Source organism: Barbus barbus (genome assembly GCF_936440315.1).
Source record: "Barbus barbus genome assembly, chromosome: 25".
Lineage (NCBI taxonomy): Eukaryota > Metazoa > Chordata > Actinopteri > Cypriniformes > Cyprinidae > Barbus > Barbus barbus.
Window position 1 is genome coordinate 27,589,931 of NC_136753.1, and position 18,010 is coordinate 27,607,940.

An 18,010-nucleotide genomic window follows, 5' to 3' on the forward strand; every position below is an offset into this window, starting at 1 on the left:
ATTCAGTTTCATCTACTGAGGTGGATGAACAAGGTTTTCTGAACAAGAATAAAAAAGTGTTTCAAGCCCAATTTTGGGCTTTATTTGTAGACATTACCATGCATAGATGATGTAAATTCTTTGGAATAATTATTACTGTCCAAAATGCCCTGCTGAAAAGACCAATTTAGAGAGCCATGCTATACTGCTCATTTTGGCAGGTTATGGATGCCAATTAAAATTCATGACTAATTTCAACAAAACTGCACTGAATGTTTTCCAGTCTAAACTTAAAATAGCCAAGAGGATGTAGAGAGGAAGTGACTGAAATCAACATAAATGCAGTGTGAAAGAGCGAGTGTGTCATATTGACCTGTAATCTGTGCCTTCCACTGGATTCCATATGTACGTCCTCTGGACCTCATCAATGTAACGCTGAAAACACACACACACACAAAGATCAGCACATCACCAACCAGCCGTAAGATCATCACGCGGTATGCCATTATATTTAATAAGGTCATGTGACTCACCTCATCCACAGACTTCACCAGTGTCCTGATTTTTCTCTGTCCTCCTTTGCCATCAATCATCTGACGGCGGATCTACAATAAGATTAAGATTTTTTTTTGTTTTTGTCTTTTATGCTCACAAAGGCTTCATTTATTTGATCAAAAATACAGTAAAAACAGTGATACTGTGAAATATTATTACAATTTAAAGTAACTGTTTTGTACATTTTCAGCATCACTACTTCAGTGTCACATGATCCTTCAGAAATCATTCTAATATGATGATTTGCCACTCAAGAAACAGTTCTTATTTTTGTCAGTGTTGGAACCAGCTGCGCTGCTTGATATTTTTGTGGAACACATGATACATGTTTAATTTCAGGATTCTTTGATGAATAGACAGTTCAAAAGAACAGCATTTTTTAAATTTAGATGTTTTGTAACAATATACATGTTATTTCTGCCACTTTTGAATAAATTAAAGCATCCTTGCTGAATAAAAGTATTAATTAAAAAATCCCTTGATCCCAAACAAGTAGGTGAATTGGGAATCTTGTTCTAAGACCCAAAAACGCTCTTCATTCAGAAGCTCTTCATTCTACTTAGCTAAACTCAGCCTTGTTTTCTGATGAGTAATTTAATGACATTTTAATAATCTATTTGGCACATTTGCAGGGAAAACTCATTGTAGAGATATTCACCTCCTCCTTGTTGCGATCTGGAAGTTCAGCATCCAAGAAGTCCAATGTGACCGGCTCTCTGAAGTTAATGATCTACACAAATCCATTAGGAAAAATAATTATGGTTACAGAGATAAACATGAAAAAAAGAAGAAGGTACGCACATCCAAGAGTATCTCAATCAGGTGCAAGATCAAAAAGTAATCAGAAAAAGTAGAAAAAAGATCTGCACACTGTTAATCCCTTTATTTTAAATGTTTAAAAAGCGACGTCCGAAACGAATAACTACATTTCGGACAAAATTTAAGGTCTATAAACGAGTGACAAATGCTTTTCACCTTAGGCTGTAGGTTGGGGTGCAGCAGCACATAGCCATTGGGATCTATGGCAAACGTGTAACCATTGGCTCCAAGCTGTGCACAGAGATGCAAATTATTGACTGTTGATCGAAAATAAAAATAACTGAAAAAGAGATTTATTTGACTTACCTTATATCTCGGTGTGAGTTCTTTAATTTCATTGAGGGCGATGTCTACACCCATGACACCAAGAATCAACTGATTCTGCAATAAAGAACCCAACAGACTGAAAAATGCATCAAACGACCACAAGGGGGCAGAACTGATATTTGACAAAACTACAGGTAACCTAACAGTCAAATCAAACAGTCAAAAACAATTGGATAAATGCTTGGAGAGTGAACTGTTTGTCAAACAGGCACATTTATCCATTTTTATGTTATACATAATGCTGAGTTGTGTCATAGTTATCATTACCATTGTCAAAATCAAAAAAATGTATAGCTTTGGTAAGAAAGCATCTGCTTAGGATATAAATTAAAGAGCAAATAAAGTGAGAAGTGAATGTGCCTCCAGGAAAAATAACCGATATGTGACAGCAGGCAGTGTGTTGAATTATAATGCGCTCTGCATTTATCAGTTACACTGGCAGGACAGTTGATCATCTAATGGAAAGGTTACTCATCTATCAATGCACAAATTAAAGATGTGTGCAAACACTACTGATTCAATTCTGAACCATCCAGCCAAACAGACAATGTTTACAATACAGTTTGCTTGGAAATATAAGTCATGGAACTGATGGCAATTTCATTCAAGGCAATTATAATAAATACATACTACTACAAAACCCAAATGCTGTTAATAAATGTTATTTAATCTTTCCATTAATTCCAGGCTACTATATATAGACTTTTGTTTATTATAATAGCCGCTCTCTCTCTCTCTCTCTCTCTCTCTCTCTCTCTCACACACACATATTTATATTTCTTTATATATACACAAATATATAAAACCAAAATATATGTAAATAATCAAAAAATGATCAACACACTAATTATGGACATATTTTGTTAACATTTGACAACAAGAAGGTGGCCAAATGTAAAATACTAAATCCTATAATTATTTTATTTTATTTTGATAAAACCCCCCCAAAATAATCAAATTACTTTTGACCAGAAATTGTCCAAATTCTGAAAAAATAATTAAACATATATGCTGAAATATACTGTTCAACAACAAAGAGGTTAATTTAAACCTTTTAGACTTTTTGTGAATTTTTTTGCCTGATAAATTGTGTAATCGAACAACATTTATACAGTTGAACTATGGTTTAAGTGTTCAAACACGACTCCATGCTCTAGTTATGATATTAAACTTCAAACCGAATTTTGAATCACACTCAAACGCCCTCGAGCGTCTTCAAAGTCAAGCCCTATTCAATATGCATTCAACACAATTGTGAAACATGCCGCTCTCAAACAGTTTGTCAATGTCAGTTAGGGAACATGCTAAGAATTAGAACTGGAACGTGATCACACTAATAATGCAAAAACTCCATAATGCAACATTTGTATGGACCTGCGGGGGTACGAGAAATAAATGCCTGGTCGTTGATTTACAGGAATCTTCTCGCGACTTACTTTGGAGTCTCCATCAGTGGTGAGATTGAAGACTGGCATTGTGCCGGTAATGACCAGACCCAAACCCTGTAAAACAAAAAAAAACACTGCCATATAAAATGTTTGTTTTTATGGCTGTGAACTAAAGGAAGTTATATTGTTTAAAATTATATGGTCAATGACAAAGCAAACTAGCTGTGGAGATTAAAATTTGTGCATTCTGGAAAGAAAACCAAGAATGAACAATATCACAGCGAGTGGCCGCCGCTAACAATGCAATCTGAAACACTTTCTCAGTCTCAAATCAATGAATAACGGCATGTGTCTGTGCGTTTCAGTGTTTCCTACAGGACGCAGTTCTTGCAGCGGGGTGTGGTAAACCCCTAACGCGCTAAACAATAACTAATAGCATTTCTTCAACAGTTTATAAACAAAACACTTATTTAAATAGAGCTCTGTTGTGCATATGTATATTTATGCACACTTTGTCCAACCAGTTAGTAAGTAGACTTAAAATAAAGTTTTACTAACCTTACAAATGAACACATATTTCAAAAAGTTTATGACTCAGACTTAACATAACACCTGCGGTTCAGTGAGTGAGTGAGTCATCCAAGCTGATTCACTCAGAAAGTGAGTCATCTGACTGATTCAGACTGTTCTATTCCGATTGAGTCACTAATAGATGAATCATTCGAAAGAATCGCACCAATCAGTGGAGTTCTTTGTGAATTAGACAGCCTGCCGTGCACTAGAAATGCAATAAAATCCAACTTTTTACCCACTGCGCAATGTGACGTCGTAGTGACGTGTTTTCCATGTCATTTTGGACGTCCAATTTCCGTCCATTGATGGGGTTGTTTTGTAACGCCAGGCGACGTCTTTTTTCGACGTCTACTGCACGTCTAATGTGTATATCACAACTGCCATAGACGTCCAAATGACGTCCAAAAAAAATAAGCCAGATTAGGTCAAATGTTGAACGTCAAAATGACGTCCAAGTTGGGTCATGGTTGGACGTCCAAATAGTGGACCTAGTTTGGACGTCGAATAGATGTCCAGAATTGGTCATGGACCGACGGACCCAATATAGACATGATCTGCACGTCTATCCGACGTCCAATGTTTAGTGGGTATAGTCAATATGCTATTTTGCAGTTCTCAGCCTAAAAGTGTGTAAAATCTCTGTGCAACGATTCCTATTCTAAGCTATATTTCATCCAGAGATGTGTAACCTAAGGGTATGTTTACACAACGATGTTGTACTAAAAAGAGAAATGTTTTAACTGTCAAAACAGTCCTCGTTAACACAGATCCCATAGAAACAACTACAAATGCTGTATTATGAATGCCAGGACAGTATTTGGCGCTGTCACTTCATAAAAAAAAAAACCCACTATGCACATGCACACATACCTATAGACACGCAATATGCATACGACATCACCATTTAAACAAAACAGTATAGTTTTCAAAAACGTGTGCCATTATTGTGTAAATGAACGTCCAAAATGCATAAAAAGTGTTTGTTTTTAACTTTGTTTCTCAAGTAAGGTCGTAGAATTATTAATATCTACTATTGATTATGACATTAATATAGATGTTTAATTTAATTGCATTTTTTTTTCAAGATAAACACAAGCATTTCATAAACAAACACTCAATTCAAGTGGGCCCAGATTCTATGCAGGCTAATCCATCGGCCATATTTGAAATTATGCAGTGCAATTTTGAGTTGATGATAATGATGATGATGATGGAAATCTTCCATACCAGAGCATCCTGGTAAACATTGGTCCACTGCACTTGTTTAGCTCGTTCGCCTGCCAGCACCATTGGTCGTCCAAGAACATCCAAATACTCCTGATAACAAAAACACAGAATTTAACACATATATCATAAGAACTGTATCACAGCTCAGTTTTACAACAAACACACCCAGAATCACCAATCGAAACCTATTCTCAACAGGTTACAACTAATAACACTGAGATCTGAAAATGCCACACTAAAGGCAGGAGTCCACACCTCCCTCTGTCATAAAGCAAACGACTGCGACTTGCCGCTCCATTACATAAAGCACGCTGTTAAAAGCGTCCGCCCGAGGGGCCAGTAAAGCCAGCTGCACAGAGGCACTTCCAGCGTAACAAATCATCATAAAGCAGCTATTAAAGCATATTACAGCTGTTAGAAAGCACATTCTCGCTCTGGAGAGGTAGGGTGGGCTGCCACAGGACGGCACTTGTTGGGTCGCCGTAAGCACATGTTTATAAATGACAATTCTGTTTTCAACACAACACTCTTTGGGAGGTTAATCACTCAAAGAAGTGAACCTCACCAAAACTGTCTGAAAGAATGGGGTCAAAAAAAAAGGAAATGATGCTTGTTTTAGGAAAAAAAAAAAAATCTCTATTTAGTGAGGGAATATATATATATATATAATTTTTTATTTGATAATGTAATATATATATATATATATATATATATATATATATATATTACAGATTATTATTATAATACTATCCATCCATCCGTCCATCTATCTGTTATCTAAATAAAAAATATTGAAAATGTAGTTAATTGAAATAAAGCTGAAATAAAATAAAGAATAAATATTAGATGAAAAACATATAAAAAACATAAACACAAATTACAAATGCACAAATTAAAATAAGTTGAAGTTGAAGTAATAAAATACAAAGAAACTGAAAAATATCAATTAAGGCCAAACAGAAATAGATAAATAGATATACACGAATTTACCAAATGTAATATATGTAACAAAAATAAATAAATAAATATAAACACACACACAATTGTAATTAAAATAATTAATAAGTAAATAATTAAAAATAATTCTAAATTAATCCTAAAGATATTTTACTATAGTAATGTCCATGTTTTATTATTCAATTTTCAGTTATTATTATACATTTTTATTAAACATTTTTCAAATGTTCTTAGTGACTGAGATTTTTTACACAATATATAATTTCTTTTTTTCCTGTTTATTGTGACATTTCATGAGATTCACCCAGACATGCGTCGATGCCTGGCGGAGAAAACACATTTAATAATGCAATCTTCCAGCTTCAACATTCAACAGCTAATGGAGGGCCAGAAGCTCACGTGGGGAATATTTTGTCTCTCTGAAAGCCAGCGGCTTGTGTAAGTGTGGCTTTTTGATGAAACTGCAGCATTAGGCCACTTTTATTTCTTGCTGTAACATGGAAGTGCTGACAAGTGTAACCTATTCTATTATTAGCTCACTAAAACACCATTTAACGTGCCGTGGGGACACATTTCAGTAGACGATGACAGGCGGACCTTTTCACGCGGGAGAAAAGAGAAAGGTAAACAGCAGTGGGCCGATAATGGCGGTCTCTGCGGTACGAGGGGATAAAGAGCAGTGACACAGCAGGCCGCTGCACAGATTAGCTTGTAGATTTCCAGTCTGTCCATAAACGTTCATGAACTCAATGCAGCAGCTCAATTATAAAGGAGCTGCATTCATATTCAAACTGATCTCATTATACTTAGCAATGTGACACTTTCATGTTATACAGGTAGAGAGTAAAGGTAAAGGCAGCAGCTTTTTCCAGTTGAGCACTTTCACAATCAACTCAATAGCTTTCTAATCACACTAATAGCCTTAGAATTTATGCAAACAGTTCAAAAGTATGGCATCAATTAAATTGAAGAATTTATTCAGCTAAATTGATCAAAAGTAGCAGTTAACACATTTATGTTACAAATGATTCTATTTCAAATAAACATTGTTCTTTTAAACTTTAAATTCAAAGAATGCTTAAAAAAAATAAAGATCAGTTTCCATAAAAATATGAACCAGCACAACTGTTTTCAGCATCTATAATAATAATAAATGTTCCTTGAGCAGCAAATCAGCATATTAGAATAATTTCTGAAAGATCATGTGATACTGAAGTCACAATGATGCTGAAAATTCAGCTTTGCATCACAGAAATAAATTAATATTTAAAATATATTCAAATAAAAAATAGGTTTTTTTTAAATTGTAATAATATTTCACAATACAACTGCTTTTACTGTATTTTTGATCTAAAAAAAAGAACATAAGAGACCTTTTTTGTCAATAAAATGTGAAAATATCTTTTTAACCCAAAAGTTCATAAACAGGATAGTTCGGGTAAGTAAGATTTGAGACCATGACATTGAAATCCTATTATAATTTTTATTAAAATTTTGAATTTTCAACATTTGGATTTTCAATTTACATGTAAAGTTTCAGTAATTTTCTTTTGTTTTTGTCATTTTTATTATTTTTAACGTCTATGTAGTTTTTAAAAATTAATTATCACAAAGTTAAACTACATAAAAATATTGCCTTACTACCTGAAATAAAATAAAATAAAATAAATGGTATTTTTCATTGTATTTTATTTCAAGCAACAATCTTCTTTTAATGGTTTTAGTTAACTGTAATTTACACAAAATAATAACTGCCTCAATGGCTAAACTGCTTGTATCATTGCACAATGTAAACTATATTATCACCCAGAAATAATCTGCTAAATGCTTTTTTCTTCAAGCAACTTTCATACATTCATTAGAAGAACTTTTTTGCAGATTGGAGAGTTTTTCCTGTCAGAAATCCACCAGCATCTGCGAGCGATTGGTGTGGAAGTGCAGTTGGCGGTTATTTTTGTCCTCGGCTCTCGGAGGTAACAGCATGCGACAGGAGAGGAGGTGGTGAGGAGGTGCACAGGTGTGGCAGCCGCTGCTGTCGATATATACAGTTACGCGCCCACACCTGTCTCACGCAGGCTATTAGAATAAGTGGCAGTTCTCTGAATAAAATTACACTCAGCCTAATGGAACAGCTGATGGTCTATTCAAGCGCCTGATCAGCTCGCCTGCGCGAGAAAGAGGAAGGAGGAGACACGAATGAATAAAGCTAAGTTGGATTGGAAAAAAAGGGGAAACAGATAGTAAAAGGTGATAGAGAGGAGATAAAGAAGAAAGGCAGAGACGTCAGTGAAGAGCACTGAGGAATCACACAGAAGAGGTGGGGAAATTGGACCGACTGCTTTCGGGGAAGAGCAATGCTATTGCGGCGGGTTTCGTGGGCCTCGGGAAAGATTGCTGGAGGATAATGAAAACTGTACGGAAGTGGATTAGAGAAATCACAGTCCCGTTTGAATCTTATTGATGCTAAATATAGAAGTCTCTATCGCTTTATCCGTTCATCTTTATAGTTCTCTCTATGCTTTCTAGCGTGACATATATATCTCTAAATCGTGATAACATCACAGGGCTTCAAAGCTCAGGAAGCTGAATGAACTTACAGTGAACTGGAGTCATGGAGCTTTATTAAAACGGAAAATCTGATTGGCTGAAATACCTGTGAATGTGTATCAGCTGAAGATAAACTCTTTATTCTGATTCATTTTAATGCATCGGTATTGTCTTTCACATGGCTGTTGTTGCTGTTTTTATAAAGAACTGAGCCGCTCGAGGCAATGCGCTACAGAGATTTGACCACCATTCAAAGGGTTTTAGGTTCTCCACCAGATGTCATGCCTAAAAACACCTCTTAAATGAGTTAAAACAACCTGTATAAATATAGATAATATATGTATACGTGCCTTAAAAACATTAAAATCATACTAATCTTATGAAGAGTTAATTTGCAAAAACCCGACAACTCCATCTTTATTTATTTTCAGAAATCACGTTTTTTAATCAAGTAATATCAATTAAATTGCAGTAAAAGCTTGTTTTATAGCAAAAGCTGCAATAAAAAGATAACTCCAGTAGTTGTTTTTTGGCAAAAGCAGATAACTTAACATTTCATGTTTTAGACTCGTTTAATCTTTGTAATCTCGACAGGTGACAATGTAGATGCCTGACAAAGGTTGTTGTTGTGATCATAGAGTGTATGGATGCGATTACACGCAATACATGGAGCTTTTCCCTCATCGTTGTAATGTGCTGCTTTTGCAAGGTTCTGTGAAAACGTTTCAGCTTTTATTTTCCTTTTACATCCAGAAGAAGAAATCACAGGCTCAAGTTCGTCGAAATTATCCATCCTTGGTCACTTTTAGTCAGCTTTGATGAAACTCCTCTCAGCTAGCACGCCTTTTGAAAGTGAAAGTAGCCTTGAGTACAGCGCGCTGATTCGCTAAAATAGACTTATCGGCTTCTGTTCAAAAACAATAAGGGTGCTTGTCAGCTTTTGCAGTAAAACGTGAACTCGAGTCACGATGCCTTGGAAGTGGACAACACTGGCTTTTTTGACAAAACAAGTTTAGGGTTCAGATCGCGCTATATGTGGAGAATAATGCCGGCAATCAGCTCATTTAAAAAATAAAAAAGTGGCGTTTATTGGTTTTTGCAAATAAACTCTTCATATATAGATTTTTAACATTTTTGAAAGAAGTCTCTTCTGCTCAACAAGGCTGCATTTATTTGATTAAAAATGTGGTAAAAACAGTATTATTGTGAAATATTATCACAATGTAAAATAACTGTTTTCTATTTGAATTATGTTAAAATGCAATTTATTTCTGCAATCAAAGCTGAATTTTCAGCATCATGACTCACAAGATCCATCAGAAACCATTCTAATATGCTGATTTGCTGCTCAACAAATATTTCTTTATATTTTACTGTTAAAAATTATAATATTTTGGTGAAAAATGTGAATCTGTTTTTCAGGATTCTTTGATGAATAGAAAGTTCAAAAGAACAAATTGTTGAACAATTATTGAAAATAGTACTCTTTTGTAGCACTATAAATGTCTTTACTGTCACTATTAATGCATCCTTGATGACTAAATAAACTAATTTCTTAAAAACATATTACTGACCTCAAACTTTTAAACAGTATTGTATGTACAGTGCCCTCCAAAAGTATTGGAACAGTAAAGACAAATTTGCTCTGCTGGCTGTGGAGTCAAGACATTTACAAATATGATTAAAAGATGAATATGAGACAAAACTACAGAATGTCACATTTTATTATTGGGTGATTCAACACATAGATGCTTTACCAGCTAAGAAGTTCAGCACTTTTAGAGTTCATCCCTCTATCTGATGTGAGCATAAGTATTGGAACAGTTGCCTCACAGGTCTTTCTAAGTGATCAGCTGTGTCCTGTTGCATTAATTCTTCAGATATTAAAAGCAGGGAATGTGTCGTATCAGTTATATTACACACACAAACCAGGATGAAGATGAGGGATCTGACTTTGAGAGAAAAGCAAGAAATTTGTATGCGAAAAGAAAAGAGGAAGTCAATTAGAGCTATAGCAAAAACAAAGGGCATGGAGAAATCAAGAGTTTGGAAACCACCAGCAACCAACAACTACCTGATCGGCTGAGAAAACAAGTAGTTGATGACAGACAAATCATAAAAGCTGTGAAAATGAATCCTAAAAGTCGTGTCTGTAAAATCATCAACAACTTCCAGAAAGCTGGATGATGCTCTGACAATCTACTGTCCTCAGGAGACTTTGACACAGAATTACAGATGCTACACAGCAAGATGCAAACCTGTGACCAGCACCAAAAATAGAATAGATTAGAGTTTGCAAAATAGCACAAAAGTGAGCCAGAAGAGTTTTGGAACTGTGTTTATGGCAAAGATGAACCTTTATCTAAGTGATGGGAAAGCAAAAATGTGGATAAAAAAGGGAACTGCAATGATCCCAAGCATACAGCCGCATCTGTAAAGCATGGTGGAGGTGGTGTCATGGCATGGGCATGCATGGCTGTCTCTGGAACAGGCCCTCTCAACTTTACTGATGACTTAATGTATGATGACAGTAGTAAAATTAATTTGGAAGGGTACAAATCCATCTTGCCTACCATTATTCAAGAAAATGCCACCAGATTAATTGGGAAGTGCTTCATATTGCATCAGGACAATGACCCAAAACACCCTGCCAGTTCAGTCAAGGAATTTATAAGGGCAAAGAAATGGAAAGTCTTAGATTGCCCAAGTCAGTCTCCAGATTTAAATCTGATTGAACATGAATTTCACCAGCTGAAGAGGAGAGTAAAGGCAGAAACTCCCCAAAACAAGCAATAATTGGAATTGGCTTCATTAAAGGCTGGGAAAAGTATTTCAAAGGATGAGACCAAGAGTCTGGTGATGTCTATGGGTCACAGACTCACTGCTGTGATTGTGCTCAAGGGATCTGCAACTAAATAATAGCTTTTAATCTTTTATATCTGACTTATGTTCAACTGTCCCAATACTTATGCTCACATCAATGAGTGGGATGAACCCTGAAAGTGCTGTTCTTTTTATTTGGTAAAACCTGTATGTGTTGAAACGGCTAATAATAAAATGTGACATTCTGTATTTTTGTCTCATATTCATCTTTTAATCATATTTGCAAATGTCTTGACTCCACAGCCAACAGAGCAATTTTGTGTTTGCTGTTCCAATACTTATGGAAGACACTAATGTGAAGTAAGAAGCAGTAGAAAGGACAAACCTGTGTGTTGATTCTTATGGCTCCGATGGAAGGGATCTCAAAGTAGTAACCTGTTCAGAAATAAACAAACCAATAAAAGGGCTAGTTAATGTTGACACATTTGCTCCACACCAAAATATAGTAAGCTGACTAACTAGACAACAGCTTTAGGGGTTTGTGCGCTACAAATATAAATGCTGTTCAGAACAGACAAACCTGCAAAATTATATTAAACTACCTCCTTTTGACACAAATCTAAAACATTTTTACAGCAGAATTCACTGTGGCAAACTGTTGATGATTAATGTAGTTTATTTAATACTGAAAGAAATTGATTGAAAAAAATATTATTTCATCCAATTTTGGTGAGAGCTATTTTGTCACGCTTACAAATATAACAAGCATAATTTTTCAGCATGCAGATAGACTGACCGAGTGCTATGCATACAGTATCTCACAGAAGTGAGTACACCCCTCACATTTTTGTAAATATTTTATTATATCTTTTCATGTGACAACTCTGAAGAAATTACACTTTGCTACAATGTAAAGTAGTGAGTGTACAGCTTGTATAGCCGTGCAAATTTGCTGTCCCTTCAAAATAACTCAACAAACAGCCATTAATGTCTAAACCACTGGCCACAAGAGTTAGTACAACCCTATGTGAAAATGTCCAAATTGGGCCCAAAGTGTCAATATTTTGTGTGGGCACCATTATTTCCAGCACTGCCTTAACCCTCTTGGGCATGGAGTTCACCAGAGCTTCACAGGTTGCCACTGGTGTCCTCTTCCACTCCTCCATGATGACATCACGGAGCTGGTGGATGTTTGAGACCTTGCGCTCCTCCACCTTCCGTTTGAGGATGCCCCACAGATGCTCAATAGGGTTTAGGTCTGGAGACATATTTGGCCAGTCCATCACCTTTACCCTCAGCTTCTTTAGCAAGGCAGTGGTCGTCTTGGAGGTGGGTTTGGGGTCGTTATCATGTTGGAATACTGCCCTGCGGCCCAGTCTCCGAAGGAAGGGGATCATGCTCTGCTTCAGTACGTCACAGTACATGATGGCATTCATGGTTCCCTCAATGAACTGTAGCTCCCCAGTGCCAGCAGCACTCATGCAGCCCCAGACCATGACACTCCCACCAACATGCTTGACTGTAGGCAAGACACACTTGTCTTTAAACTCCTCACCTGGTTGCCGCCCCACACGCTTGACACCATCTGAACCAAATACGTCTATGTTGGTCTCATCAGACCAGTAATCTTGCGGGCTTTCTTGTGCATCATCTTTAGAAGAGGCTTCCTTCTGGGACGACAGCCATGCAGACCAATTTGATGCAGTGTGCGGCGTGTGGTCTGAGCACTGACAGGCTGACCCCCCACCCCTTCAACCTCTGCAGCAATGCTGGCAGCACTCATACGTCTATTTCCCAAACACAAACTCTGGATATGACGCTGAGCATGTGCACTCAACTTCTTTGGTCGACCATGGCTTGGCCAGTTCTGAGTGGAACCTGTCCTGTTAAACCGCTGCATGGTCTTGGCCACCGTGCTGCAGCTCAGTTTCAGGGTCTTGGCAATCTTCTTATAGCCTACACCATCTTTATGTATAGGAACAATTCTTTTTTCAGATCCTCAGAGAGTTCTTTGCCATGAGGTGCCATGTTGAACTTCCAGTGTCCAGTATGAGCACACCTGCTCCCCATTCACACCTGAGACCCTTTTTGGCCAGCGGTTTAGAAATGAATGGCTGTGTGTTGAGTTATTTTGAGGGAAAGCAAATTTACACTGTTATACAAGCTGTACACTCACTACTTTACATTGTAGCAAAGTGTCATTTCTTCAGTGTTGTCACATGAAAAGATATAATAAAATATTTACAAAAATGTGAGGGGTGTTCTCACTTCTGTGAGATACTGTATGCTAGCCAGATAATGTGCTGTGCTGTGGTTTGTTCTGTGTCTCATTAAGCATTCAGAGGCTGCGCTTCAGAGGCTGATTATTGAGAGAGTGGACACACAGACAGGGGCAATACGGCCTGCTCAACACATTATTAAACACAAGAGTGTCTGAACAAAGAGCACAACATCTGAGGTGTCATCCTCAAAGTGTTTAGAGTCAAGAAACTTCAGACTGCCACTTCAAACTTACAGACATTTTCTCTCAACACACACACACACATAGAAATTAATACTTACATATTTTACATGCTAAAGTATTAGATTAGATTTTTGATAGGGACTTTTTTTTGTGAACTTGTGAATTTGTCGTGATGCATCAAAATTATAACTACTGTGCTTATGCCATAGCATATTAATAAAAAATTGTAAACATGTTTAATGTTTTTATTGCATACTGAAAAGACACTAAATCTGGTGATAAAATAAAACAGATTTATATAATCCTCATTAATATGAATCTACATTTACACCAATTCATCAGAATCTATAAAATCTTGAAACAGACATTTTAGGTTGACAATACAGGCTGATTTGTATTGAGACCATAGTTTTGAATGTGCATATTTTCTAACAGGTACCATGTGTTTTTCTAATTATCTGTGGGCTGAAAACACAAACGTGGTTGAAATCATTCGCGTGCACATGAAATCAGTTCAGCCTTCGCTCAGTGTGCCGTTATTGCTATAAAGGTCACTGAACAATTTCAGTCTCGATAACTTCAGGACCAACATTTTGTGGCTCATTTGAGTCGAAACTATCATTAACACAGAGGTCGGGTGTAGTGTTCACATCACCATAGGCTGTGAGTGGCTAGCAAGATACGTCTGTGGTTTTCTTGCTATCGGGCATCTATATCAAAGAAATGTCATTGGTTCAATATATGATAAGCTCCATCAACAACATTTGAGGCATAATGTCAGGGAACCAAAGAAAAGAGTCTTTTAAACTAGTAATTCACTTATAATGAAAGTAAACAGGGCCAGGCACTTTGAGGGTTTAAAATATGACGATGCTAAAATTAACATTATTTTGTGTATTTGGTGTAATTCAATGTTTTTACATGGTTTAGGGTTAAAAACACATTCTATTCCTCTCTGCCTCTCTTTTCTCTTTTTAAATATTTTGAATAAATAATACATATTTTTTTAAATCACAATATGATAATTAGGTGAACATAGAATTTTTATAATGAAAAAACATATTATGGTTAGATGTTTTGTCAAAACAGAAATGTATTAATAAATATAAATGTTTCTTTAATTAAAATTGTCCTTTAATAAATATTCTTTGATAAATAAATACTGTGTACACATTAACAAATATATATTAAATATTTAATAGTCATTTAATACATTTAAAATAAATTAAATTGTAATAAAAATTCATTTAATAAAACATTTTCGTTTTTTTGTTTCAAACAAAATATACTTTTTGGGTAATACTGTTTTAATGGATCAAGAATGTCCCCAAAATCCAGGAGACAAATCAATTTTTCCAAAAAAAAAAAAAAAAGAGGGAAAAAAAAAGATTTTAAAAGTAATGTCAATTTGTTATTTTTTCCCCTACACCATATCACAATTACGTGAACAAAGCTTTTATAATTTAAAAAAATTACTATGGTTTAACCAGATGAAAATGAACGATTGGAAAAAAAAAAGGATTGTCAGAACAGAAAATATATTAATAGATAATTAATTTTTCTTTTACTATATATTCATTCATAAATACAGTGTACATATAACAATTATTTATTTATTTAACACATTCAATAAATAGTCTTTTATGATTTTTTTCTCTTTTTAAAAACATTTTTTTCCCTTCAAACAAAATATACTTTTCTATTATTTTAATAGGTTTATACTCAAACTGGCCCCTAAAACAAAGGGATGAATCAAAATGATTTTCTGTGGTAACTGCCATCATGTCACAAATGTTGGATTAGATAAAGCTTAATGGGTGTTGAACCCGTAGCGTCTCTTTAAGAAGGCGACGGCCCCTAAAATGACTGCAGATAAGGAAGTCAAATCTAGCACAGTTAATGAATCAGAAATAATTTAAAAGTCTTTAAAAGCGAATCAAAGTCAAGAGAATTAGAGTATAAAAACTAAAAAAAAAAAAAGTGTTCAGAAGATGTCTGAGGGTCAAACCAATCAGCACGCTAGAAAGAATCTAATCAAATCAATGCGAGTCGCCAGGAATCAAAGAGACTGGGAATTGGCTCTGATTCAGTGGCGGCCATATGAGACTTTGTTTGTGTCAGCGGAGTGTGAACGAGCTCGCTGAGAGACAGCCGGTGGAGTGACAACACACGCTAAGCTGTGTCAAACAAACATGTCTCTCATTGTTGCCGCCAGTCTGATCCCTTGACTTGGTCATGATTACAAAACGCTGAATCCATTTGTCTCCGCCGCACGGGAGACATGTACAACAAAACAATAAGACGCAGACAATCTGATACAATCCGCATCTTAACAAGCCCGTCAAAGAGTGCTCTGCGTACGTTCAGAGGAGGAAACGTGGCGTATGCGCCCTACTGTTGCTTTTGAAGGACCCTAGCGGCGGCTGCGAATGCTTTCAGTCAGATATGCTGTCGAACACGCATCCTACAGCACAGGGAGAACCGCGGACGTGGATGTGGGCTTTGTGAGGGTGTCAGGGGCGTTCCTCTGCTGCTTTGTGATATCGGCGAGCGAAATGAAAGCCTGCGGTGGAGATGGAGTCCGCTGAGAAAAGCGTCTTGCTTGCTGTGCCAGACTCCGTCCCCTCACTGCCAGTCATTACAGCAGAGAACATGGCCGCACAGAGGGCTAATCCTTAAGTGGAAGCGCTTTTGGCTGGAGACGCAGAGAAGTTGCGGACGTGGTTATCGCTGCGACGGCAGTTCCTCTTTGGTTAATTAATTAGAAGGAAGGGAGGGAGGCGGGGGTCTCTGAAGTGTTCTGCCACCGTTCGTCATTAACTAATCAGAGAGCTAGAGAGGGTTGATTGTTAAGACAGAGCTGAGAAGGAGAGTGTTTGCGCTACAGGCCTGGAATTAACTTGTTAGGTCAGATAGGTCGACATTACTTGAGCGCTGTTGACCAGGATTACATGCAAGCTCTTAGTGCGTTTAGAAAATGGACAGTTTTGGCTTCAAAGGGATAGTTCACCCAAAACAGAAAATATGCTGTTAATTTACTGACCCTCGGGCCACCCCGAGATTTAGGTGAATTTTTTCTTGAGTAGAACATTAAAAGAAGATTTTTAGCTAAAGAAGAAGAAAAAAAAACATATCAAGGAACACAAAATAAAACCTGTGGTTCCTGATGATATATTGCAGTCTTATGAAGCAAAATAATCGGTCAGTGCAAGAAACTGAACATTATTTACAACATTATTACCTGTAATCCAGAGCCTCAGACAATGGAGAAATCTAATTACTGGTTCATTCAGACAGTTTGTTTCAATGAACTGGTTCAATTCTAGTTTTAGTAATCACGCAATGACAAAGTGTAATTAAAGCACCTAATAATTATACAAAATGTGGATGTTTTACATGCTTAAAGTGAATAAACTAGTCTTCATCAGCTAACCATTTTACACAAACCACGAGAAACAATGAAAATGTTAAAGGAACACTCCACTTTTTTTGAAAATAGGCTCATTTTCCAACTCCCCAAGAGTGCAATGATATTACGCAGCGCCTGAAAGTAGTTCCCAGCTAGGTAACTAGTTATGATATAGCTGGGGACTACTTTCAGGCGCTGCATAATATCATTGCGCCTACTGCACCCATGGTACGGCAGCAAAGTTCCTTGATTATTACGCCAGAATGAGAGTATAGTTCCTAGCCATATCGGCCTAGAAAATCAACTTTTCATTTTCCATCAGTCTTAGTACACGATGTAACTACAGAAGAGTCAAGTTTTAAATAGGAAAAATATCGAAACTCTTTGGTCATTTTTGAGCACAATGCTAACGGTCTAATCAGATTCAATGATCTATGCTAAGCTACGCTAAAAGTGCTACCGCCAGACCCGGAGATCAGCTGAATGGATTCGAAAACTGTTTAGCTCTTGGGGAGTTGTAAAATGAGCCTATTTTCAAAAAAAGTGGAGAGTTCCTTTAATTTCACTTAGTTTGCGCATTCACATATCATTGGTCTGGAGCGCTGAAAGAGTTCATTCATCATAGGATCAGATACGCCACTATTTTGGCTCATTTCCAGCTGAAGTGACTGTCAGACACATCCAAATGTGTGTTTTGATGGAGTAACTTGTAGATCTGTGCTGCTCGAGTCGTTTCAGGTGGTTCAGTCCAATTTGGTGAACTGATTCAACTAGTTCACCAAAAAAGAACCGGACATCACTCCGGAACGTTTGTAATGTTGTAAATAATGTTCAGTTTCTAGCACAGGCCAATCATTTCACTTCATAAGATTGCAATACTGTATATCGTCAGGAGCCATGGGTATTAATTTTGTGTTTCTTGATATGCTTTTTAATTCTCAA

The 18,010-nt window shown here is 36.5% G+C and overlaps 1 protein-coding gene across 1 annotated transcript in view; it reads right to left on the minus strand.

Moving 5' to 3' along the window:
- Positions 1-18,010, minus strand: part of LOC306844558 (voltage-dependent calcium channel subunit alpha-2/delta-2-like) — a 227,081-nt gene that overhangs the window by 16,441 nt on the left and 192,630 nt on the right. The window contains exons 14-21 of the mRNA XM_079376781.1: positions 11,581-11,630; positions 4,869-4,958; positions 3,117-3,182; positions 1,660-1,734; positions 1,510-1,584; positions 1,193-1,264; positions 513-584; positions 353-414 (exon numbers count right to left, since the gene is read on the minus strand). Of these exons, the coding sequence (XP_079232907.1) occupies positions 353-414; positions 513-584; positions 1,193-1,264; positions 1,510-1,584; positions 1,660-1,734; positions 3,117-3,182; positions 4,869-4,958; positions 11,581-11,630 (562 nt within the window). The remainder of the gene's footprint in view (positions 1-352; positions 415-512; positions 585-1,192; positions 1,265-1,509; positions 1,585-1,659; positions 1,735-3,116; positions 3,183-4,868; positions 4,959-11,580; positions 11,631-18,010) is intronic.